Source organism: Gopherus flavomarginatus, chromosome 2 (assembly GCF_025201925.1).
Source record: "Gopherus flavomarginatus isolate rGopFla2 chromosome 2, rGopFla2.mat.asm, whole genome shotgun sequence".
NCBI classification, from domain to species: Eukaryota; Metazoa; Chordata; order Testudines; family Testudinidae; genus Gopherus; species Gopherus flavomarginatus.
In genome coordinates, this window is record NC_066618.1 from 28590985 (window position 1) to 28615307 (window position 24323).

The 24323-nt window shown below is 45.8% G+C and overlaps 1 protein-coding gene across 5 annotated transcripts in view; it reads right to left on the reverse strand.

Moving 5' to 3' along the window:
* Nucleotides 1-24323, reverse strand: part of CCNY (cyclin Y) — a 231379-nt gene that overhangs the window by 61265 nt on the left and 145791 nt on the right. For 4 of the 5 annotated variants that reach the window (XM_050939147.1, XM_050939148.1, XM_050939149.1 and 1 more), the window contains 2 exons: nt 12393-12467; nt 3934-3968 (listed from right to left, as the gene is read on the reverse strand). In XM_050939147.1, the coding sequence (XP_050795104.1) occupies nt 3934-3968; nt 12393-12467 (110 nt within the window). Of the gene's footprint in view, nt 1-3933; nt 3969-12392; nt 12468-24323 lie in introns of those variants that run through there. The other variant, XM_050939151.1, reaches the window with a different exon arrangement.

The following is a 24323-nucleotide window of genomic DNA, read 5'->3' on the forward strand; positions in this document are numbered from 1 at the left end:
CGATGCCAACTCTGCCCACATATCTACACCAGCGACACCATCACAGGACCTAACCAGATCAGCCACACCATCACTGGTTCATTCACCTGCACATCCACCAATGTAATATACGCCATCATATGCCAGCAATGCCCCTCTGCCATGTACATCGGCCAAACTGGACAGTCTCTACGGAAAAGGATAAATGGACACAAATCAGACATTAGGAATGGCAATATACAAAAACCTGTAGGAGAGCACTTCAACCTCCCTGGCCACACTATAGCAGACCTTAAGGTGGCCATCCTGCAGCAAAAAAACTTCAGGACCAGACTTCAAAGAGAAACTGCTGAGCTTCAGTTCATCTGCAAATTTGACACCATCAGCTCAGGATTGAACAAAGACTGTGAATGGCTTGCCAATTACAGAACCAGTTTCTCCTCTCTTGGTTTTCACACCTCAACTGCTAGAACAGGGCCTCATCCTCCCTGATTGAACTGACCTCGTTATCTCTAGCTTGCTTGCTAGCACACATATATATACCTGCCCCTGGATATTTCCATTACATGCATCTGAGGAAGTGGGTATTCACCCACGAAAGCTCATGCTCCAAAACGTCTGTTAGTCTATAAGGTGCCACAGGATTCTTTGCTGCTTTTACAGATCCAGACTAACACGGCTACCCTCTGATACTAAGTACATGTAGAAATTTTAGAACTTAATAATGATCTTGGGGAGAAAATTTGCAAGAAAGGAGCGTTCTCCTCTGTATTGTGACAAGCAGCTTTTGTACAAGGGAAGCAAAACCACTACCCAGCGTTTATGTCCTCTTGCCTGTTCCCTGCATAAGTCAGTCCGGAAACAGATTACTTATTATGGTGCCGAGCAAAGCAAATTTCTCTTAGAAACATGCCTTAATGAGCATGGAAAGAGGAGCCTGGTGCCAGAGAGACTAAGTAATCGATAGAGTACACTGTAACAATATTTGCTTTACCCTTAAATGCTATCTTTAATTTGCCACATACAGCTGTTGGCAAGTTGCACTATCGTAAGCTATTTACTTCCCGTCACTTCAAATATGGAGATCGGACTAGATCATAATAGTTCCTTCTGGCCTTAAAAATCTAGGAGCCACCTTAGGTTACTATGTTTAGAAGTACCGAAGCAACATTTGCAAGCGTGATCTCCAGTTCTGCGTGCCCAACTTTAGAAATCTGAAGCTTGATTATGTAGGAGGTGCTGAGCATGCTCAGCTACCCCTGACTTCAGTTGGAGTTATGGTTATTCAGTACCCATGAAAATCAAGCCTGAGCTTCTGAAGTTCAGCACTCACCAGCTGAGAAATCTCCAAAACCAGAGGCCACTTTTGAACATTTAGGTCACTTGGCCCTTATGTTCTTAAGCATATGAAGCACAGCTAATTCCTATGGAGTGGTTACCCATCTATAAGGGCAAAAACTCGTAGGTAGGGGAAAGTTTCAGCAAGAAAGAAACAGCTGTCAAGAAAATTCTTTAATTTTCCAATTTACAATAGAGATTTGGTAAAAATATATTAAGGTAGAACACTGATATTTAACTATGTTAGGGAGGACTACCTTAAGCACTTATGGAATCCTAGTAAACACTTTTTCTTCCCCTATATAAAAGTAGCAGTTTTAACCCTGTGTGTAGCCTTTTTATTCCACCATTTCTGTCTCCTGCTTTACATCTTGGTCAAAGTGAAGTCTTGCAAGTAGCCCACATTAACACTGTTTAACTTATTAAACTATAAGCAGGATGACAAAACAAAGTAAAATCCAGCTTAGTAAAGGGGATAGCAGTTTTTTTGAAACATTCACGTAAGTTCTATTGTGATTATTTTTCAATGATTTAAAACATTGCTGCTCAGCATACTTTACAATTTATAACATGGTGAATATGTTGGCACATGTCTTCTTAGAACAATCCTGTATATTCCTGGCTCTGCCTAGGAATCCTGAGTAAGCAAGTCTCCAGCACAGACTTTCAAAACTGTCGTCAATAATGAACCAGCTGCTAAGACCACTTCCAGGTTTCCCCTCTTCATCCCCTTCAGCAGATCTGATATTAATTATTTAGTATGTAGAGTCGGAAGCTGTCTTCCTCATTTTTACCAGAGAAATTCTCCTCCAGCTCAGATGGGCTTTTAGAGCCTCTTTACTCTACTTCAGCCCTTTTACAGGTTGTAAACAGGCCTGGGTAGGGGTGAGTGATGCAATGGCAAAGCAAGTCAGGAGACCGTTAGCTTTGTTGCATCTGGACAATGAGAACTCTAAAGAAGAAAAAATGTTTTGGGTTAATGTGCTTGTTGGAAGTTATTTAGCACATATTGGTAAATTTGCAGGAATCCGATACAGTGCATTTTAAAATAGGACTTTCAAAGGTAGTTTCAATGCAAACTACAGGTCTGTCGCAACTTACACACATTTAACATGCGTGATTTCAGCTTTACGCTGTACGGCTGGAATCCGGGGGTGTGTGGCCTCAAGCTGAAGAGGCGTGGCCTCAAGATTTAAAGGCCCTGGGGCACCAGCTGTGGCTGGGAGTCCCAAGGCCTTTAAATCACCCAAGGAGCTCCCAGCTGCACAGATAGCTGATAGTCCCTGAGGCGAACTAAAGGGCCCAAGGCTCCAGCCACCGTGGAGCTCCGGGCCCTTTAAATGCCGGTCCCAGTCCGGCTGCCAAAGCTGCGGGGGGGATTTAAAGGCTCTCCGGGCTTCCCACCATGGTGGGAAGCTGGGTGGAGCCCTTTAAATCCTGCCCGCAGCTTTGGCAGCCAGGCCAGGGCCAGCCACTGGAGCTGCGTGCTGGGATTTAAAAGGCTTGGGGACGTAATTTTGAGTATATCCAGTTTTCACTTTACGCGCTAACTGCAGAAAGGAACTCCCACGTTAGATAAGACTTGCTTGTATTCTCACATGCAGGTAAACAATAAAAACTAGTATTTTAGGAATAAAATGTGTGTGGTCCAGTGTTGCCAAATCTTACAATTTTATCATGAGCCTTGCCATATTCTCTGTTTTTCTTAAAGCCTCAGCTCTTGTGATTACACAAGCAACTCAGGTTTTTTCCCCTGTTTGTTTTGGGTTGTTTTTTTTTCTTTAAGTAAATGTTCAGACCTCATGGTGGTAGCAAAAAGTTTGAAAATGTGACCAAAGTGCATATTAATGACTCAGAAACCAGAAGGCATATAAAAAGAGCCTCTCCATTTTATGTTATTTACACATCTTGTGATTTATTGGGACCTGACTCATGATTTTTGAATACTTGGGGTTGGTAATATTGCTAGTTACACTGTGATAATTTTTGATCTATAAAGCTCCTAGGTGCTAAGATAATACAAAGAATGATAATAAAGATCCTGATCCTGTCCCTAACGCAGTCAACTGGAGTTTTGCTCTTCATGCACCGGCAGCAGCCCCATATTGTATTCATTTGAAAAGAATAGAAGCAAGAAAAAAGGTAGAGGATATAAATATTACTTTAACATTTACCATATATTACATATATGTTCTACAATGCATCCCATTAGTTTGGACCTTAATAGCCCTTTTCAAAAATAATAGTGATACTCTACAGACTCTCCACATAATACAAACTTACACACTGAAAGCGCATTTTTAAGTTTTGAGTTTTTCAAAAAAATATTCATCTGAAATAATATTGTAAGCCACGCTAACCCAGTGTGGCTCTGTCCCTTCTAGTGGCTATGCCACATATACAGGTTTGTGCAAATGCTACTAATTCCAAGCTAATGGAACTGGTCCTTTAGCTCAAAATAGTAAAAATCCATGCTTTTACATACCGAGGTCCATGGTTCAGTCCCCAGGGGCAACATTACACTCTCTCACACACAAGGAATTTACTTACAAAGATTCTTAGTTATGCATAATATAGACAACGTATAAAGCCGCTTAGGGAGACATTTTCACTTACGTGGTTTATATAGAGACTCTTGCGTTTTTCTCTCACTGCAAAAACATAAAATGTAATAGAAATATTATATGACTGTATTTTGTCTCAGTTAAGCTTCTGTTACACCATTTTACAATCAAAAGTAGGAAGGTATCTATGTGTAACATCATTATCGCACTAACCAAGTTCACTCATTATTTGAGCACAGAAGCAACATCTCACATACCTGGACACTTGAAGGCATTTAAATTCTGCATTGTGCCGGGTGATTAAAATTCACATTTGTTCTGATATTCCACTAAGACTGCATGCATTGGAACTCTGTCTCCAAAAATCACTTAGTGCAACTCTGCAGCCATTAATCATACTGAATAGTTGCTCTGGAGTCAATGATACTACTCAACAAGTAAATCCTACTCAACATGAGTAATTGCTGTATGATCAGGCCCACAGTGATCAGGCAAAATGTTTACAAGCAAAGGAGCAAACTAAAATAAACTTTAATGGTGAGATAAAAGCTTGTTAAAACTGATTTTATATACTGGTTTAATTGTCATCAATATATTTCCTATTAACTCATCCCTTAGCCAGCCTGTGGAGCTCTGTTCAACAGCTGCGATAATGCTGCATGTAGGATACCAGTAACATATCAACCAAATAGTAGAATTTAACTAATAATGGTTTAATGCCATAAGTGATTAAAGCACTATGGTGTGCTTGATCTTGTTCTCTATTTTCTCTTACACCACACCCACCACTGAGGTATCTGAGCACCTTCCAAAAGCACTTTAAGCGCCACAACTAGCACCAGTTGTGTGAGTCTTTTTCTCACTTTCTCTTCATGGGAGGAATACTAGATGAGGATTTTTTTTTTTAAAGACTTTTTACATATTTTGATTCTATGTCTGCATGTATTCACACACACAATTTCAGTGTATTCACACGTGCAACCTTGTTAACGTGAGATTGCTTGCTTATAAAAAGTCACAAACATTTGTTTCTTATCCAAGAGGCGGCTAGTGAGAGAGACACAAAGGGGGCACCAGCTAAAGGGGGGCACGTGACCTCCCCATGTGACCCCCCCACAATGCCCTCATGTGACTCCTCCCTGCCATGCCCCCCACCCCCATGACTTCCCCACATGACTCGTCCCCTTTACCTGGCCAGGAGGGTGGGGAGGTACGGCTCTGCTCCAGTCCCCCAGCATGTGTGGAGCCACTCATGAACTTTTCCAGGCAGCCTCCGGCCTCTCTGCCTGCCTGGGTTGTCCCAAGCAAGCAGCATGGCCTGAGACTGCCTAGGAGAGTACAGCCGCTTCCAGCTCTGACCCTGCCCCTTCTTCTCCCCAGCTGCTGGCCTTACCCCGCCACCCCCAGCGTTTTGGGGAGGGTCATGTGACCCTTTGCATGTGCGCACTCCCCCCCCTCAGGTCACTGTTAAAGGAACACTCTTAGTTTGCTACGTGTATTTGATTGTGCAGTTTTCAAAACACGGTAATTGGCTAGTAAGCAGTTAAGCTGCTTGCTTGTCCTTCTACTGAAATGCTGTTCTTTCCATTCTGAAGCTCCAAGCAGGGCGTTATTCCATCAAATAAGTAAATAAAAAATCTAAGAAAATGTCTACCATCATTTCTTTACTTAACATCTGGTCAAAGTATTTCTCTATTGCGTAATACAATATAAGTGAAGTAAATAATTTTCACAACCTGCAGGCAGACACTATACCAAGCACAGATATAATTTCATAATGGCAAAATTTATTTTGTACTTTATCAAAACTTTATTTTCACACAATTAAAATCTAGTACCATAACTGTGTTCACTACATTCATACTGCATGTTGCAGCATACAACAAAATTTGTGACAAGACATGCTTCTGAGCCCCAGGTCAATATTTCAGTTTATCGGCTTTTCCTGATCTCCTACCCTGCTCTTTCCATGTTCCTCCTCTTACCCTCCACATCATTTGGTGCCCTTGTATGATTTTCTAGTTGCTGAAGTATTGCACTTACTGTTCATTCACCCATGCCATTTACCCTCTTCCAATGCTGGACAGACTGACATGGACACACCCCTCACTCTGCAGATTCTAGCTTCTTATGAGACATTTTCCTCTTTTCCTGAAGGAAACTTCATTGAACTTCATTCTCCAGTGGGGGACCACAGTCAGCCAGGATTCTCTAATTCTGGCCTGGCCAGCACTGATGCAAAGTGTATAGTCGCCAGGGCCGGCTCCAGGCACCACCGAAGGAAGCAGGTGCCTGGGGCATCCAATACAAACGGGCGGCACATCCAGGTCTGCGGCAGCAATTCGGCGGTGGGTCCTTCAGTCCCTCTCTTCCTTTTCGGCAGCAGCTCATTTGGGTATTCTTTCTTTTTTTTCCCCCGCAATTGGAGCAGCAAAAAAGCTGGGGACAGCCCTGATGGTCCCTCAAGAAACCTATGCCAGGGAGCATCAGGCACAGCAGAACTCCACTCTGTCACATTTCCTTCCTATCCCACCTACAACAAACCCCCTTCACATTAGGAAAAAGGACATCTGATATAGGAGATGTCAAAGCCACTTCTGCCAGCTTTTCACCAACAGAGAGTCCTTGTGCAGAGGAAATTCTTCACCAGCTGCCCAAGAGCATTGGTGTGGTGTAGGCAGTGCAAAGTGCTCTTGTGCAAACCATAGAACTTCATCCCATTCTCATTAACTAGCATGTGGTACCACAGACAGCTACAATTGAAGTATTTGGCTTCAAGAACGGTGGTTTAAGATGAAATGAAGCTGAACAGAATTAGAATCACAATTTTGAAGTTCAGACTCTAAGTCCCTATTTATTTTTCTATTACATTTCTTTCCCTTTTTACAGAACGTGCATCCTGGGTAGATTTCGTCAGGCATACTAACAGATAGGAGGGCTGCCAAAATTTCTTAATTTTCTTTTAATTTTAAGGCAAAATAACCTGGTTCTAATTTTTGCAAGCACACTCAAATTGTTAAAACTGCGTTTTTACTACAGTAGAATGAATAAATTATCCAGGATTAAAATGGGGGAGAAGATAAGATTTTTTTTTTTTTTTTTTTTTTTTTTTTTTTTGTTACTGGGCTCTCTTAGTATTCCTTTGTGCAATGTACTTAGGCAGTGTTAATGGTAGACTTCAAAAGGACGAAAGCCAATATCCCTCGGTTAATAATTACACATCAATCAAACTTCTCATGTTTTGAGAGTTCCTAAATAATTTAGTACAGGAATAAAGTTACGTTTCCTCTTGTTAGAGGAACAAGGGAATTGACTGGTCCTGATCTGAGGGTTGGTCTACATAAAAACAGAGCACAGTCTGTTTCATTCCTGCTCATCCCATAAACTGGGGTTTCCTTTGAAGCTAATTACTGTACCAGCACTGTTGAATTTAGCAAGGAAGGAAGGACCTAATGGAAGTGAAGGAAGGAGGCAGCTCTACCTAACTAATGAAAAGGTGGATTTCCAACACACTGAAGTAGCAATCAATCAGGTTTCCCCTAACTAATACAGGAGGGGAAATTACTTTATTGCAGTGGCTGACTTTAAAAACCCTGAATTAACCACAACCTACACTTTAAACTCAGCGTGTGCAGCATGTACACACGTGCACACATCCTTTGTTTCCAGTCCATCACATAGTCCATCCAGGAAGCTTACAAGAAGTGGAAACTTGGACTGATGACTAGGAAGGAATATAAAAATATTGCTCAAGCATGCAGGGGCATAATCAGGAAGGCCAAAACACAACTGGAGTTGCAGCTAGCAAGGGATGCGAAAGGTAACAAGAAGGGTTTCTACAGGTATGTTAGCAACAAGAAAGTCAGGGAAAGTGTGGGACCCTTAATGAATGGGGCAGACAACCTAGTGATAGATGGTGTGGACAAAGCTGAAGTACTTAATGCTTTTTTTGCCTCAGTCTTCACAGACAAGGTCAGTTCCCCTCACTTCTGTCCTGGACAACACAGTATGGGGAGAAGATGAGCAGCCTTAAGTGGTGAAAGAACAGGTTAAGGACTATTTAGAAAAGCACAAGTCCATGGGTCCAGATCTAATGCATCCGAGGGTGCTGAGAGAATTGGATGATGTGATTGCAAAGTCATTGGTCACTATCTTTGAAAACTTGTGGCGATTGGAGAAGGTCCCAGACAATTGGAAAAAGGCAAATATAGTGCCCATCTTTAAAAAAAGAAGAAAAAGAATCTAAGGAACTACACAACGGTCAGCCTCACCTCAGTCCCTAGAAAAATCATGGAACAGGTCCTCAAGGAAACCATTTTGAAGCACTTGGAGGAGAGGAAGTTGATCAGGAACAGTCAGCATGGATTCACCATGGGCAAGTCTTGCCTGACCAACCTGACTGCCTTCTACGATGAGATAACTGGCTCTGTGGATATGGGGAAATTGGTGGATGTGTTATTCCTTGACTTTAGCAAAGCTTTTGATGCAGTCTCCCACAGTATTCTTGCCAGCAAGTTAAAAAAGTATGCATTGAATGAATGGACTATAAGGTGGATAGAAAGCTGGCTAAATTGTTGGGCTCAACAGGTAGTGATCAACCACTCGATGTCTAGCTGGCAGCCGGTATCAAGTTGAGTGCCCCAGAGGTCACTCCTGGGGCCGGTTTTGTTCAACATCTTTATTAATGATCTGGATGATGGGATAGATTGCACCCTCAGCAAGTTTGCGGATGACACTAAGCTTGAGGGAGAGGTAGGGATAGGGTCCAGAGTGACCTAGACAGATTAGAGGAACGAGCCAAAAGAAATCTGATGAGGTTCAACAACAACAACAAGTGCAGAGTCCTGCACTTAGGACAGAAGAATCCCATGCACTGCTACAGGCTGGGGCCCAACTGGCTAAGCAGCAGTTCTGCAGAAAAGGACCTGGGGATTACGGTGGATGAGAAGCTGGATATGATTCAGCAGTGTGCCTCTGTAGCCAAGAAGGCTAACAGCATATTGGCATTAGTAAGAGCATGGCCAGCAGATTCAGGGAAGTGATTTTTCCTGCTCTATTAGGCACTGATGAGGCCACATTTGGAGTACTGCATCCAGTTTTGGGCCCCCCACTACAGAAAGGATGTGGACAAACTGGAGAGAGTCCAGCGGAGGGCAACAAAAATGATCGGGGACTGGGGAACATGACTTACAAGGAGAGGTTGAGGGAACTGGTTTTGTTTAGTCTGCAGAAGAGAAGAGTGAGGGGGGATTTGATAGCAGCCTTCCACTACCAGAAGGGGGGTTCCAAAAAGGATGGAGCTCAGTGGTTTGAGCATTGCCCTGCTAAACCCAGGGTTGTGAGTTCAATCCTTGAGGGGGCTATTTAGGGATTTGGGGTTGGTCCTGCTTTGAGCAGAGGGTCGGACTAGATGATCTCTTGAGGTCCCTTCCAACCCTAATAATCTATGATTCTATGACAGAACAAAGAGCAATGGTCTCAAGTTGCAGTGGTGGAGGCCTAGGTTGGATATTAGGAAATACTATTTCACTAGGAGGGTGGTGAAGCATGGGAATGGGTTACCCAGGGAGATGGTGGAATCTCCATCCTTAGAGGTTTTTAAGGCCTGGCTTGACAAAGTTCTGGCTGGGATGATTTAGTTAGGGATTGGTCCTGCTTTGAGCTGGGAGCTGGACTAGATGACCTCCTGAGGTCTCTTCCAACCCTAATCTTCTATGAAGCTTTTTTTTTTTTTTTAAAGGAGTTCTAAAATAAGTCTAAAGATATCAAAGGTGGTTCTCCTAACATGCTAGGATTATCACCAGACTTAGCACCTTGAACAGTCCCTGTGAAGAGGAAGAAAAAAATTGAAGACTTTTTGCATAAGCAGTGTTCTGAGCCTACTATTTGGCACCTTGATTAACATTTATTGGGCCTTAAACGAATTCGGTTCTTAGATGCAGTGTACACTACCATGACTTCAACACTGATACAGGGTCCTACGCAATCTGACAAATCTTTTGCTAGCTCTGCTTACCCCCTACATAAACCATGATATTGTAGTTTGACATCATGCAACATTACTCAATATTTTCTCCTATCCCTACATAGCTGATCTATTTATACAATGGGCCTGAAATACAACCAGGCATTGTGCTTACTGCTGTTCTTTAGCCTACTGAAATGTGTGTGTTCTGGGCACTATATCCAGTAGTATTTGCAGGATAGTGTTTCATTATCATTAAGTCAAAAGGTTGATGAGCAGGTTTTATACCTTAGCTGGCAAATTTCTGAGGCTGTTCAGCAAGGTTGACATATTGTTTTGTGAGAATAATAAATTCCTTCCTTTTTTCTAAACTGGAAGAAGCAGCGTAACTCAATTAACTGGGCTGAAAGCAATCAGATTTTGTAAATTGTCATTTTTTAAAGTTTCTTATAATCTACACAATACAAAAAATCAGCCACTAATAAAAGAATTATAATAATTAGAGCTGATCAAATTTTTTCAAATGACTGACTGGAAAATTTTCACCATTTCAACCAGCTCTAAGAACAATATTTAGCATTTAAATATTACTTTGCACTTTCAAAATGCTGTACAGACACCAACTAATTAATCCTCATGGTACCACTCTGACGTAGGGAAGTGTCATCATACCCATTTTACAGATGGCCAAGTCCAGAGAAGGATGAGGGGTGGTGTGTGTGGTTAAGTGACATACCCAAACCTCACAGCAACTCAACGGTAGAGCAACAAGTTCTTGGCTCTTGCCCTTTCCCCATTCTACCAAGCTGCCTTTTATTTAAGGCCCCAGTCTTGCAGATGCAGTCATTAGGCCTCCGAGAGCAGAAGAGTATCCGGACATAACCCATTGCAGAATCAGAGCCTAAAATGCATCTTCTCTGTAGACATTTTCAAAAACTACCAGAAAACAAACAAACAAAAACTGAAAAAAGATGTTACTAGAATTTCTGAAATACAAATGTGCACTTAGCTGAATAAAACCTTCAGTAAAGTATCATTTACTCAGTAAGTCTAAAATAGAGTTCAGATGCCCCCAAAAAGGAGCACCGAGAATGCACACTGTAGTAACAAACAACAGAAAAGTTGCTTGGAAAGTTTGGGTAGAAAATAATGTGCTTTGTATTCATTATTCATGTCTACTTCTGGCAAAACACTAACATCACTCAAGCTGGACATTGTAGATTCAATTAGCCAAAAAGTAAATGGCTTCCATTCCACTAATTACATTAAGAAGCTCTCTAAAGAACAAAAACAGGCTTAATTTCTATCAGTTTATGTTTGTCTTTAAGTTTATAAAAGCACCCAGACAAATAAAAGGTACTGTCAAACCATGCTGATCAATAAAAATTAAGGGATAATTTTGATTTGTTTTTAAAACCCATCAAAGAGCTCATGTGAACTGGGATTTTCAGTTTTCAACCTGTATGGGGGAGACATCAGGCTACACCCTCAGCTGGTCTAAACTGCCATTGGTCCAACTAAGCAATGTGGATGTACATTAGCTGGGAATCTGGCTCGCTGTGTTCAGTTCTGAAAGACAACTGTACTGAAAGGTTTACACTCAGAGAAAACTAATTCTTTTACACGTTATTAGTATTTGTAGCTCCATTATATATTTTGAACTTGTAATAGTCAGCATGCTCCAGGGCCCAATTCTATAACCATTTATTTATTCATGGGTCTGACCTAAAGCTACCTGAAGTCAATGGAGAGACTGTCACTGACTTCAATGGGCTTTGCCTCAGGCCCCATGTGAATCTCTCTGCACATTCATGAGTCCAAATGATTTCATGACTCATGTGAAATAAGAATGTGTGGGACTGGCCCAACAGACCCCAATCGTGAACCCACTCATGTACATGACTTGATGCATGTGAGTAGTCCAGTGGGGTCTACTCAGCAGGACTATTCACGGGTGTCAACTTCTGTATGTGCAAAGATGTTTGCAGGATAGTCCCATACCTTTTAACAACCTTCTGACACTTTAATTAATTCAATAGGTTAGGGTTCAAATAAGTTAGAGAGCATGGCGATAACTATAGACTCATAGACTTTAAAGGTCAGAAGGGACCGTTATTATCATCTAGTCTGACCACCTGCACAATGCAGGCCACAGAATCTCACCCACCCACTCCTGTAACTATGGGCCTGATCCTGTAGTCCTTCCACAGGTAAGGATCACTTTGAAGTCAACTTAGATTTTATTGTTTTGCATAGAAGAAACAGGATCATACCTTACTGTGCATTAATTACTAACAATAAGCCACCAGGCCAGATTCTCAAGAGTGTGTATATCAGCATAGCTCCAACTAACACCAGCTAAGGATCTGGCTGATTACGTATAGCCAAACCAATCTGCCAGTGTTGTGTCTTTTTCTCCTGAAGCTTAGCAAAACATCCAAACAAAAACAACCCTCCCACACATACACACATTTAATATAGGTTACCATATGCAAAGTTTAGAAATTATTCGGAAAGAGAAGACTGTAGTAAATCCAATAACCTACCATCTGTTTGAGATTTACTGAGGAATATTGTGCTGGCCCGGGGGTGATCTGATGGGTTGAACTCCATGTTCAAATCTTGAAAGGAAGAAACAAAGTTACAATATGGTTAAAAAGTTTACAATTGCCCAATGCAACAAGCAGACTTGAGCCCATATTCCCACAAATGGTCCCCACTGGAGTGAGGACTACTTGCATTAGAAAGAGTTGTAGGATTTGGCCTTGGGTGCAATGGTTTCTACTGGACTGAAGACAGACAAGCAGCTTTTACAAGTTTGTATTACAAAGTCAAGAGTTGTACATTTTTCATTCATTTCCCTTCCACACCCCTAAGTCTTCACCAAGTGCAGGAATAGAGCCTTCTGAATGCAGTATAGGAGAACTGGGTACTGTAAAACAATTATGTAGAACCATGCAGACAGCAGATGGCTTTCCACTGTTACATGTGATTACAATAAGCAAGTATTGCTGTTTAATTAAAACAAGTTAGCTGTAGACCAGAGTGTTTAAAAAGGCTACACTTTTGGAAAAGGTCCACAGGAAGCGTCACAGAATGGCACATTTCCTGCTGTGGCAACCTCATTTTTAAAAAGAATGCACCAAGATAATCGTAAGGATGCCATATGGTACCAGGTCACAAATTAAGTCAGTACCAACCTGCTTCCTCCTTTCACAACATACGTGAATTTCTAGAAAGTATTATTTTTCTTGGCAAGATTAACATCCTCTCAAACTCATCTGTCCCTAAATCCCCCTCTGCCATTAATTCTTCATAAATCTTACTTCTGGCTAACTACCTGAGCATGGTGCAAGAATGGGCACTTAATCTCTACTCTTTCTGCTTTCTCTCAGCATGATGCCTGCAATCCTTTGTCTTCTCTTCCACCCTTCTGTTGAACTCTAGAAAGCATTTCTTCTTCTTACCCCAGTATAAACATTTGCCTCAGAGCCCATAAAGAGGATTGCTACCTTTCTGTCAGGCAATATTACCTTGCCCACAAAAAATGCCCATCTTTGCGCCTCCTAATATATCCCTTGGCCAGTGAAGCAAATATGAAATCAAGCCCCATTCCTTGTCAAGATGAAAGTTGTGTTTTGTTTTGTTTTTTAAGCTTAGTGATTAAGTTCTTCCCCCTGACTGGACCCTCCCTTCTCTATGTATCTCCTTAGCCTCCTTTATTTCCCTCCACTTCTCCCCCTTATACTCACTGTCCTCTTTACCCAATCCTCTTACTTTGTTCTCGTCTCTCTTCCCCTTCCTTATCCCTTTGGGCCAGTCCTCTTTTCTACATTTCCTTCCAATACATTCTCCCCCAACATCACAACCAGCACCTCCTGTCTTTCTCCCCACTTTAATGTTTTCATGGTCTCAATTGCATCCCCATGCATGATCCTCACCCTGCAACCCACAACGCAAGCACTGTTCGTGGAGATGTTGTTAGTTGGGAACCACTGCTGGATTCAATTGCTCAGGCCTACCAGCTCTCCCTGATACGCAACAAGTGACACACACATCAGTATAGACAGGGTTCTCACTCTCAATTAGAAAGGCGTTCATTATTGCCAAGTAATTATTTCAGCACACTTTATAAAGGAATCCAGGCCAAACTGGTCAACACACCATTTTAGGAAAGTCAGATTACTGCTCCTAGAAACCATAGTTTGTTGTGGGGCTGACAGAAGATTCTGAGATGGCCATCTGATTTCTCTGAGAAACTCTGAACAATAGTGCATGACTACAAATAATATTTTTCATGTGGCTTTCCATACCTTACTTAAAACCAGCACCGGAGAAGTGAAAAATCATCAGATGACCTGCAATGAGATGGGTGGTGGTGCTAAGATAATTACCCACTACCCTGAACCCAAGACAGATTTCATTTAGTAATCAATACTTTAAAATTGTGTAATGTGTCTTCTTCCATACAGTCATAAATAAAACCCAATATGGTTTTAGCCTACTGTAGAGGTTTCCATATAATTTCTGTTTACATCACAGCAATGTAAAATAAGTAAAAGCAATCTCCTTAACACGTAGCTGAACTCTGACATTTAAACATAGCTCTTGAGCAGCCAGGTGTTTCCTCTTATTCAAGTCTAAGGCCATAAGATCATCCCCTTATCTTTTCAGCAAATACAGACATTTTCACACAGGTTCAGGCACTGTTTTCAGGAAATTTAAGAAAGAAAAACTCTAAGCTGAGTTTCCACCTAAATAAAAGTAACTGCCCTATAAAGGGACATAGTGTGGAAGGAATAAAACATATAATGAAAATTTAAAAGTGACAGGAATTTGAAATGATATTTAATTTTCTCCTGTGACAGTGTATTGAAAAGGATGGGCTAAAAAGAAAAAATTCTTTAGGCCACTGGCGGTCTGCAGAGATCTGGGGGTCTGCAGACTATGTCTAAGTTCTTCTTCGAGTGATTGCTCATATCCATTCCAGGTAGGTGTGCACGCCGCGCGTGCACGTTTGCCGGAAACTTTTTACCCTAGCAACTCCAGTGGGCCGGCAGGTCGCCCCCTAGAGTGGCGCCACTATGGCACCGGATATATAACCCTGCCGGCCCGACCGCTCCTCAGTTCCTTCTTACCGCCGTGTTGGTTGCTGGAACTGTGGAGTGCGGCTTGCTGTCCTCCACGTACCTAGCTCTCCTGTACTCTGTTCATATCGTCATTGTAGATAGTTTTATCGATAGTTTTAAGTAGTATATTAGTTAGTTGTTTATTATATATAGTTGTTTAACTTGTTCGCGGGTGGGCCGTTGCCCTTCCCGGCGCCCTGCACCGGGCTCATGCCTGGTTCGCCGGGCTTCAAGCAGTGCGCGGCATGCAAGAAGCCGATGCCGACTAGCGATCCCCACGATGCGTGCCTCAAGTGCCTGGGGGAATCGCACATCAGCGAGAAGTGTTGTATATGCAAGGCCTTTAAGCCTCGCACAAAGAAGGAGAGGGATCAAAGACTCCGCGGTCTCCTTATGGAAGCGGCATTGACTCCGGCACCGGCGCCGCAACCGGCCGCTTCTACCTCGGCACCGGACCGCGCCGGCACCGGCAAGACTCCCCGGCACCGTCCATCCCCGGCACCGGGAGCAGATCCATCGACGTCTGCAACACCATCAAGGCAGGCTCGAATGGAACGCCCGGCATCTACCTTGGCCGTGGCACCGCCTGCAGGGCTGCTGTCGACTCCGGGCCCGGACGGTCCGTCGAGTCCAGCCCCTCCTAGCTCCCCCGTGAGATCAGGGGTCGAGCTGTTAGTCCCATCGACGCCGGAGACCTTCGCCTCAGCACGGGACTTGATAGCGCTCACGGAGCCATCGCAGCCTCAGACCACGGCACCCCTGGGATGGGTAGCCTCCAGAGGCAAGCCAATGCTGAGAGCGCTGTCTCCGGAGTCTCAGCACCGATCGCCCTGGAGACGTGAGCGCTCGCGCTCGGGACGCCGCTCGCAGTCCCGGCACCGTTCTCCACGGCGGTACCGGTCACACTTGCGGCGCCGATCAGCTTCTGCACGGTCCCGCTCTGGCTCCATTTACCACCGGCACCGAGACTCTAGGAGCCGTTCACCTCGGCGTTCGGCTCCTCGGTCGACCTCCCGGCACCGCATCGGTGGCAGGTCCCGGTCCCCACTGCCATCTCGGCACCGCGCTGAACGAAGGTCGCGATCCCGCTCTCGGCACCAACCTCGAGGCAGATCCCGATCCGGATCCCGGCACCGACTGCCACACCGCTCCCGGTCCCGATCCCGGCACCGATACGGGTCGCGGCACCGATCCTCGGCACCGAGGAGAGCGTCGGCATCAGCATATGGAGAGGCCTATCAAACTGGCTCAGCGCCTCCGTGGCCTTCAAGGGAACCATCTGTCTCCTCTCAGGCAGAGAGCGCCTATGCATTGGGCCAGGACAGACACTCGGCCCTGTTTCAGGACCCTCCGCCTCAGGAACGAGGGCCTCAACAGTGGGGGTTTTGGACCCCATGGGCGTACCGCCAAGCCCAGGGTCCACAACATATTACTCCCCACCCTGCGGCGGAGCGCAGGCCACCAGAGGCAACAGTGTCTAGACCCCCTCCCTCCCCGGAAGCTGAAGACAGGTCCAGCCACCAGGACCCAGAGCTCCCTCCAGTGACGGAGGTGCAGCCCCAGACAGAACCCCCCGTGGACGCTCTGTTGCCGGGGGTTTCCTCGTCGTCTTCCCCGGATGAGGCAGTGGCAGGTACCTCGTCCTCCAGCCCTCCCCCTCTAGACCTTAGGGCACACCAGGACCTCCTCCGACGAGTGGCACAAAACCTGGACATTCAAGCAGAGGAGGTCTCTGAAATCGAGGACCCGGTGGTGAGCATCCTCTCCGCCAATGCGCTCACCAGAGTGGCCCTGCTTTTATCAAGACTATTCAGGCCAACGCCACTACTATTTGGCAGTCACCGGCCTCCATCCCTCCGACTGCTCGAGGGGTGGAAAGGAAGTACATGGCCCCCTCCAAGGGCTATGAATACCTGCACGTTCACCCGACACCCTGTTCCCTTGTGGTCCAGTCGGTGAACGACAGGGAGCGCCACGGTCAAGAGGCCCCGGCACCCAAGTCAAAGGAGGCGAGACGGATGGACCTCCTGGGCCGCAAGGTCTATTCAGCGGGGGCGCTGCAGCTCAGGGTCTCGAACCAGCAGGCCCTCCTTAGCCGCTACTCCTTTAACTCTTGGGTAGCGGCGGGGAAATTTGCAGAGCTGTTACCACAGGACGCCCGCCAGGAGTTTACCACCATCCTGGATGAGGGCAAGAAAGTAGCGAGGACATCGCTACAAGCCTCTTTAGATGCTGCGGACTCAGCCGCTCGGACCCTTGCCTCGGGGCTCACGATGCGCCGAATTTCCTGGCTGCAGGTCTCTGGCCTTCCACCGGAGCTCCAACATACTATCCAGGACCTCCCCTTCGAAGGCCAGGGCCTGTTTTCCGCTAAAACAGACCCCAGACTAAAGGACCTTAAGGACAATAGGGTCATAATACGGTCGCTGGGGATGCATACGCCTGCAACACAGCGCAGGCCATTCCAGTAGCAGAACCAGCAGCAGCAGTGTCGGCCGTATCCTCAGTTCCGTCCGCGGCAGGACCTCACTAGGCACCGCGGCAGGAACAACCGACGCAGGCAGTCAGGTGGCCAAACGGGGCAGAACCAAGGCTCCGCCAAGGCCCCTCCTGGACCTAAGCCTTCATTTTGAAGGTGCACCCAAGGGCGCAGTACCAGTTTCCCTTCCAGATCCTTCCCCGCAGTTTTCCAACCGTCTCTTTTTTCCTCCCGGCACGGATCCAAATAACATCGGACCGTTGGGTCTTGCGTACGGTGCAGGCCGGTTATCGTCTGCAGTTTTCATCGCCCCCTCCCCCTCACCATCCTCGTCCCTCTTCAGGGACCCCTCTCACGAGTAATTCCTCCGTCAGGAGGTGCACACGCTCCTCGTCAAAGGAGCCATAGAGGAGGTTCCAGAGAGCGAGAAGGGCAAGGGGTTTTATTCCCGCTACTTTCTAATCCCCAAGTCCAAGGGGGGCCTCAGACCCATCCTCGACCTGCGGGAACTCAACAAGTATATGGTGAAGTTGAAGTTCCGTATGGTACCCCTTGGAACCATCATCCCATCCCTGGATCCCGGAAACTGGTACGCCGCCCTCGACATGCAGGACGCTTACTTCCATATCTCCATATCCCCCCAGCACAGGCGTTTCCTCCGCTTTGTGGTCGACCGCCTACATTATCAATTTGCGGTCCTCCCATTTGGCCTCTCCACGGCCCCAAGGGTGTTCACGAAATGCATGGCAGTCATCGTCGCACACCTTCGGCGTTGCCGCATTCACGTGTTTCCCTATCTCGACGATTGGCTGATCCGGGGCACGTCGGAGCTGCAAGTCCGCGACCACGTCCACAGGATCAGCAGCCTCTTTGCTGCCCTGGGCCTCATGATCAATGTGGACAAGTCTACTCTGCTCCCCACGCAGCGGATAGAGTTTTCATCGGGGCCGTTCTGGACTCTACCCTGGCCAGGGCCTTGCTAACCTTGCCCAGGTTCCAGTCGCTGTCGGCCATCATTCTGCGCTTGCAGGCGGCCCCGCTGACCTCTCTATGAACATGTCTGGCCCTCCTGGGCCATATGGCAGCTTGTACGTTCGTGACAGCATATGCCCGACTCCGTATGAGGCCTCTTCAATCTTGGCTCATCGCGCAGTACCGGCCGGCCAGACATGCGTTGGACACAGTCGTCACCGTTCCTCAAAGGGTACTGGACTCCCTTCGGTGGTGGCTGGACCAGTCCGTAGTCTGTGCGGGGCTCCCGTTTCATCCGCCCCAGCCCTCGGCATCCCTGACTACGGACGCCTCAGATCTGGGCTGGGGGGGCGCACTGCGGCGCCCAAAGAACTCAGGGCCTGTGGACCCTTCAGGAGATGGACCTCCACATCAACATACGAGAGTTGAGAGCGGTCCGTCTTGCTTGTCAAGCGTTTATCCATCTCCTTCAAGGTCGTTGTCGCGGTGTTCACTGACAACATGACGACCACGTTTTATATCAACAAGCAGGGTGGTACCAGGTCCTCTCCCCTATGTCTCGAGGCGATGCGTCTCTGGGAGTTTTGCATAGCCTATGCCATTCACCTTTCCGCCTCCTATCTCCCGGGAGTGCGGAACACTTTAGCGGACCGACTGAGCAGATCCTTCCGCTCCCACGAGTGGTCCCGCCGTCCAGACGTCACCCTCTCACTCTTCCAGAGGTGGGGTCGTCCCCGGATGGACCTCTTCGCGTCCAGGAAGAACAGGAAATGTCGAGCATTCTGCTCCTTCCAGGGTCGGGAGCCCAGGTCTATAGCGGATGCCTTCCTGATCCCATGGGCAACCCACCTGTTTTACGCGTTCCCTCCCGTTCCGCTGATACACAGGGTTCTCCTCAAGGTGCGCAGAGACAGAGCTCGGGTGATTCTCATAGCTCCAGTATGGGCCAGACAACATTGGTACCCCATGTTGCTGGACCTCTCAGTAGCCAACCCAGTTGCCCTGCCCCTACATCTGGACCTGATCACCCAGGACCACGGCAGGCTCTGTCACCCGGACCTTCCGTCTCTGCACCTTACGGCATGGCTCCTGCGTGGTTGACGGGCTCCGAGTTACCCTGCTCTACTCCAGTTTGGGAGGTTCTCCTGGGCAGTAGAAAGCCCTCCACCAGGGCTACTTACTCGGCTAAGTGGAAGCGTTTCTCCTGTTGGTGGGCGGAGAAAGGTCTTCTCCCTAGGGGGACTTCCGTCACCACTATTCTAGACTACATCTGGTCCCTTAAGGCCCAGGGTCTCGCGTTGTCGTCCCTCCGGGTCCACCTAGTGGCTATCTCCGCGTTTCATCCTGGAGGGGACGGATGTTCTGTCTTCTCCCACCCTATGGTGGCGAGATTCCTGAAGGGACTGGAGCGTCTCTATCCACAGATCCGCCCCCCTGCCCCTTCATGGGATCTCAACCTGGTCCTAGCTCGGCTCATGGGTCCTCCGTTCGAGCCGTTAGCTACTTGCTCCCTGCTTTATCTCTCATGGAAGACCACCTTCCTAGTAGCCATCACCTCAGCTAGACGGGTGTCGGAACTATGGGCCCTCACAGTAGATCCCCCGTATACGGTCTTCCATAAAGACAAGGTGCAGCTGAGACCACACCCGGCCTTCCTCCCCAAGGTGGTCTCAGCTTTCCACATTAACCAGGAGATCTTCCTCCCAGTCTTTTTCCCAAAGCCCCATTCGTGCCGCCGGGAGCAACAGCTCCACTCGCTAGATGTCTGTTGAGCGCTAGCATTTTATGTGGACAGGACCAAACCATTCCGCAAGTCCCCCCAGTTATTCGTGGCAGTAGCAGACCGGGTCAAGGGACTGCCGATTTCCTCGCAGAGGATATCTTCCTGGGTTACCTCCTGTATCAGGACCTGTTATGAGCTGGCCCATGTTCCGACGGGCCGTGTGACTGCTCACTCCACCAGAGCACAGGCATCATTGCTGGCTTTCCTTGCCCGCGTGCCAATCCAAGAGATTTGTAGAGCGGCGACCTGGTCATCGGTCCACACATTCGCTTCCCATTACACCCTGGTTCAGCAGTCCAGAGATGATGCGGCCTTTGGCTCTGCAGTGCTCCAGGTCGCGACTTCTCACTCCGACCCCACCGCCTAGGTAAGGCTTGGGATTCACCTACCTGGAATGGATATGAGCAATCACTCGAAGAAGAAAAGACAGTTACTCACCGTTGTAACTGTTGTTCTTCGAGATGTGTTGCTCATATCCATTCCACACCCACCCTCCTTCCCCACTGTCGGAGTGGCCGGCAAGAAGGAACTGAGGAGCGTGTGGGCCGGCAGGGGTATATATCCGGTGCCATAGTGGCGCCACTCTAGGGGGCGACCTGCCGGCCCACTGGAGTTGCTAGGGTAAAAAGTTTCCGGCAAACGTGCACGCACGGCGCGCACACCTACCTGGAATGGATATGAGCAACACATCTCGAAGAACAACAGTTACAACGGTGAGTAACCGTCTTATTTCCAAAGGGGTCGGCACCTCCATTCAAAATTTTTTAGGTGTCTGCAAGTGACAAAAGTTTGAAAATCACTGCTTTAGGCTATAAAATTGTTTACATACACTCACAATACATCTTGTGGATAAGTTTTCAAGCTTTGTTTGTTGGGTTTTTTAATTTTTTTTTTATCTTAAGCATAAATGTATTTTCCTGAGAAAGAGCTGTGTGGTAGCTTGTAACTGCTGGCAACACACTGTTCATAGCCCCCAGAGAGAGAGAAAGCACAGGCACTGGCTTTTATGCAAATTGGCTTGCTGGGGAAACCACAGTGTAAGGCAGGAGGCTGTGCAGCCTTAAAACCCCAGTCAGGAGGAGAGAGAGAACAGTCCCTATCCAAAGACAGGATAGCTGGGTAGAAACCTGAGTAAGTTCCTGAAGTGTACCAAAAAGGGGAAAATACAGGTGCTGTTAACCTGAAACTCTGACGTTATCCATTTCCCAATAGGATAAACTGAGGTACAGAGAAATTTTAAGTGACCTGAACAATCTTCAGTAATTGGTGGGAAGGAGAAAAGAGAGAGCATGCAAGGAAGTCAATTCTAAAAATCTGTACCAAAATGATATCTTTGCTTATAATGTTCTGCTCTGTACCATAGCCTATTGTATAAAGAAAAGAAAAAAAAACCTAAGAGGCTCTAATTGTCATCAATACATTGTAGTACAAAAATTGCTGTAAAAAATATCACTATAAAAACTTGGAGATGCTGAAAGTCAAAAGATCAGTCTCAACACCTTCATTATGAGATTCTCTCCTCTTCCCCTCACCCAACAGAAACACCGGTCTATGCTAGATAGTTCCTTCCTTCTCCTTTCAAGCTTGCATTTCAAACTCCCTGTGCAGCCTTTCATTTCTTTTAATAATGACAGGACGTGGAGAGGTAAACTGTGCTTTTAGACTGCTGCAATTTATAAGGCAACAGTGTTTTAAATTTTATTATGAAAGGTAATTAAATGGTTTAGATACTAGATATTCAAGTGCTGGAGCTTTTCAAAGACTGTGCCTATGGTAATTTAACACACATTGCTCTAAGTCCATAACTGACTGAGAAAAGATAATTCAATCTGGAGCAGTGATAAGAAAAAAATTGATTTTTCACCAGTGCCATGGTTGGAATAGTGAGCACTCTTAGGAACACAAGAACAAATTAACTGACATGCTGGATCAGACCCAAGGTTTCTCTAATCCAGTACCATGTCTCTGACTGTGGCCAGTACCTTTGGACATGTGCTGTGTTGTAGTTTAGACAGGAAGGAAACTGGGCAGCATCTCAGCCCAACCAGCTGAGATTCCATCTGCTCCCAGAATAGAACATTTTAGTGAAATATAAACATGTATGTCAGATGTAGATAATTAAGGTTCCTAAATTTTATTGTTCTGGTGATGTCTTCTGTGCAAACTTTGGGCTGATTTTTCCCCACTGAGGTCAGCAGCAGTTTTGCTATTAATTTCATTGGGATCAAGTACAAGCCTTTTGACTCATGCTGCATACTGGGATTTTTCCCTAGCTTTTCAACATATTTTGGCCTCTTATCACAATTTAAATGTTGCTTTACTCACCTCTTCAGTTGCCATGCATTTTTGTTCCATTACAGAAGACAACATTTGGTACCATTTCAGAGGGTTATAAGGTTTATATAACTACATAAACTAAGGGTCTGATTCTACCAACGCAAGCATAACTTTACTCACATGCACAAACTCTAGTGAGTTTACTGAGACTCCATGACACAGAAGCCCCCTATTCTTTGCAACCAACTCATCTCGGGCCCGACAAACTCATTACACATAACATATCGTACAGGGTATTTATCGATAAGGAATGACATGTAAGGTATCTACAGACAGTTTGTGACTTACTCAAGACGTAATCATTGCAAAATGTATGTATGGTGAAACTTGATCTACAGATTATGTCATAATTACATTGATCACTTAAGAGTTCCCAGTTATCACTTTGAGAGTTGCCAGGTTCTTGTCCGAAGATCAGGTCCAGCATTATTCAAATTACTACATAATTGGGAACCCCGATCTGCACAGCTGAAACACTCACACTATAGGAACTCTTTATATTTATAAATAGTTTATTAATACATTTAGCTCAGTCACAAGCATTCAAACTCAGTAAGGTAGACAGAGATACTATAGAATGTACATCTGCACAGCCATATACTCACACCATCCCCTTGCAGAACAACCTGAAATGTTAGCTATCATCTTCCTCATTACCGTCACCTTCCCCTTCATCACCAGTGTCCAAAAACTTGGGAGTTACTGTTGGGCTGTTTATCTGCGCCAAAGTCCGTAGGCCTCAAGCCTTATGCTAACTGCTGAAGCCAATGTCTTACAGGATACAGGCCTATAGGTTCCTTGCATTACTGCTGAGTATAATAAAGGCATAATATAATAAAGGCAAGCTAGCCCTAGGGACTATAACGGGTAATACTGAAAGAATAATAACTATTCTGAAAATATGCTTTATGGTCTTGCAGTAAAAGTTATTCACCAGTTGAAAATATGTCTCAGGGATGGCCCATTCAAGCAGGAAGTAACTGTCACACCTCCCTAGCTAGCCGATGATATTATGCAAAGCTTAACTGTAAAACCTTGCTCCATCCCAAAACCAATGGAAAACCATCAGACAACTGCAAACAATCAAATACCACTTGGAGGTTAAAAAAGGAATATTACATCAGACAGGAAATTGCTCTGTCTATTAATAGAGACAAAAGCCTGTTTCAGTATAACACCAAGTGGGGAGAGGCACTCTGAATCCATTCACTGAGGAAACATCTCGGAGCAGAGGTGTTTTCATGGAATTATGGATTCTGGTTCCTGTAAAGCCAGCCAACTCTGCAAGAGACTGAACTCTGGGAGGAAAAAATACTTTATTAGATAAGAATGGCAACTATTAATAAGAGTAGACCCTAGTCTGAGTTTTGCTATTTTGTTTTGTATTGTAACCACTTGTTTCCATCACATTCTCTCGTTTCTAGTTGAATCTCTATCCTCTCTTAAATAAACCTTCTTCTGCTTTATTATAAGTATTCACAAGTGTGATGTGTTATATAGGAGCACGGGTTTAAGGTGAAACTGATAATGGGAGGGTCAGTGCTCCATTGGAAGCAAAGGATCAGGGATTTCTGAGTCAGGAGAATGCTTCAAGAGAGTTGGGGACTGAGGCACAACTCTTGCAAATCCTGTCTTTGTCTTGCAGGTTAACATAGCCCAGAGGAGAGTGCCTGAACGGCTAGCATTAGGGAACTGACCCAGTTACTACAAGCAAGACTCCCTCACACTGGAGGCAGGCGGTAACAAGATGGACTCTCAGCCCTGCTTAGCCTGAGAA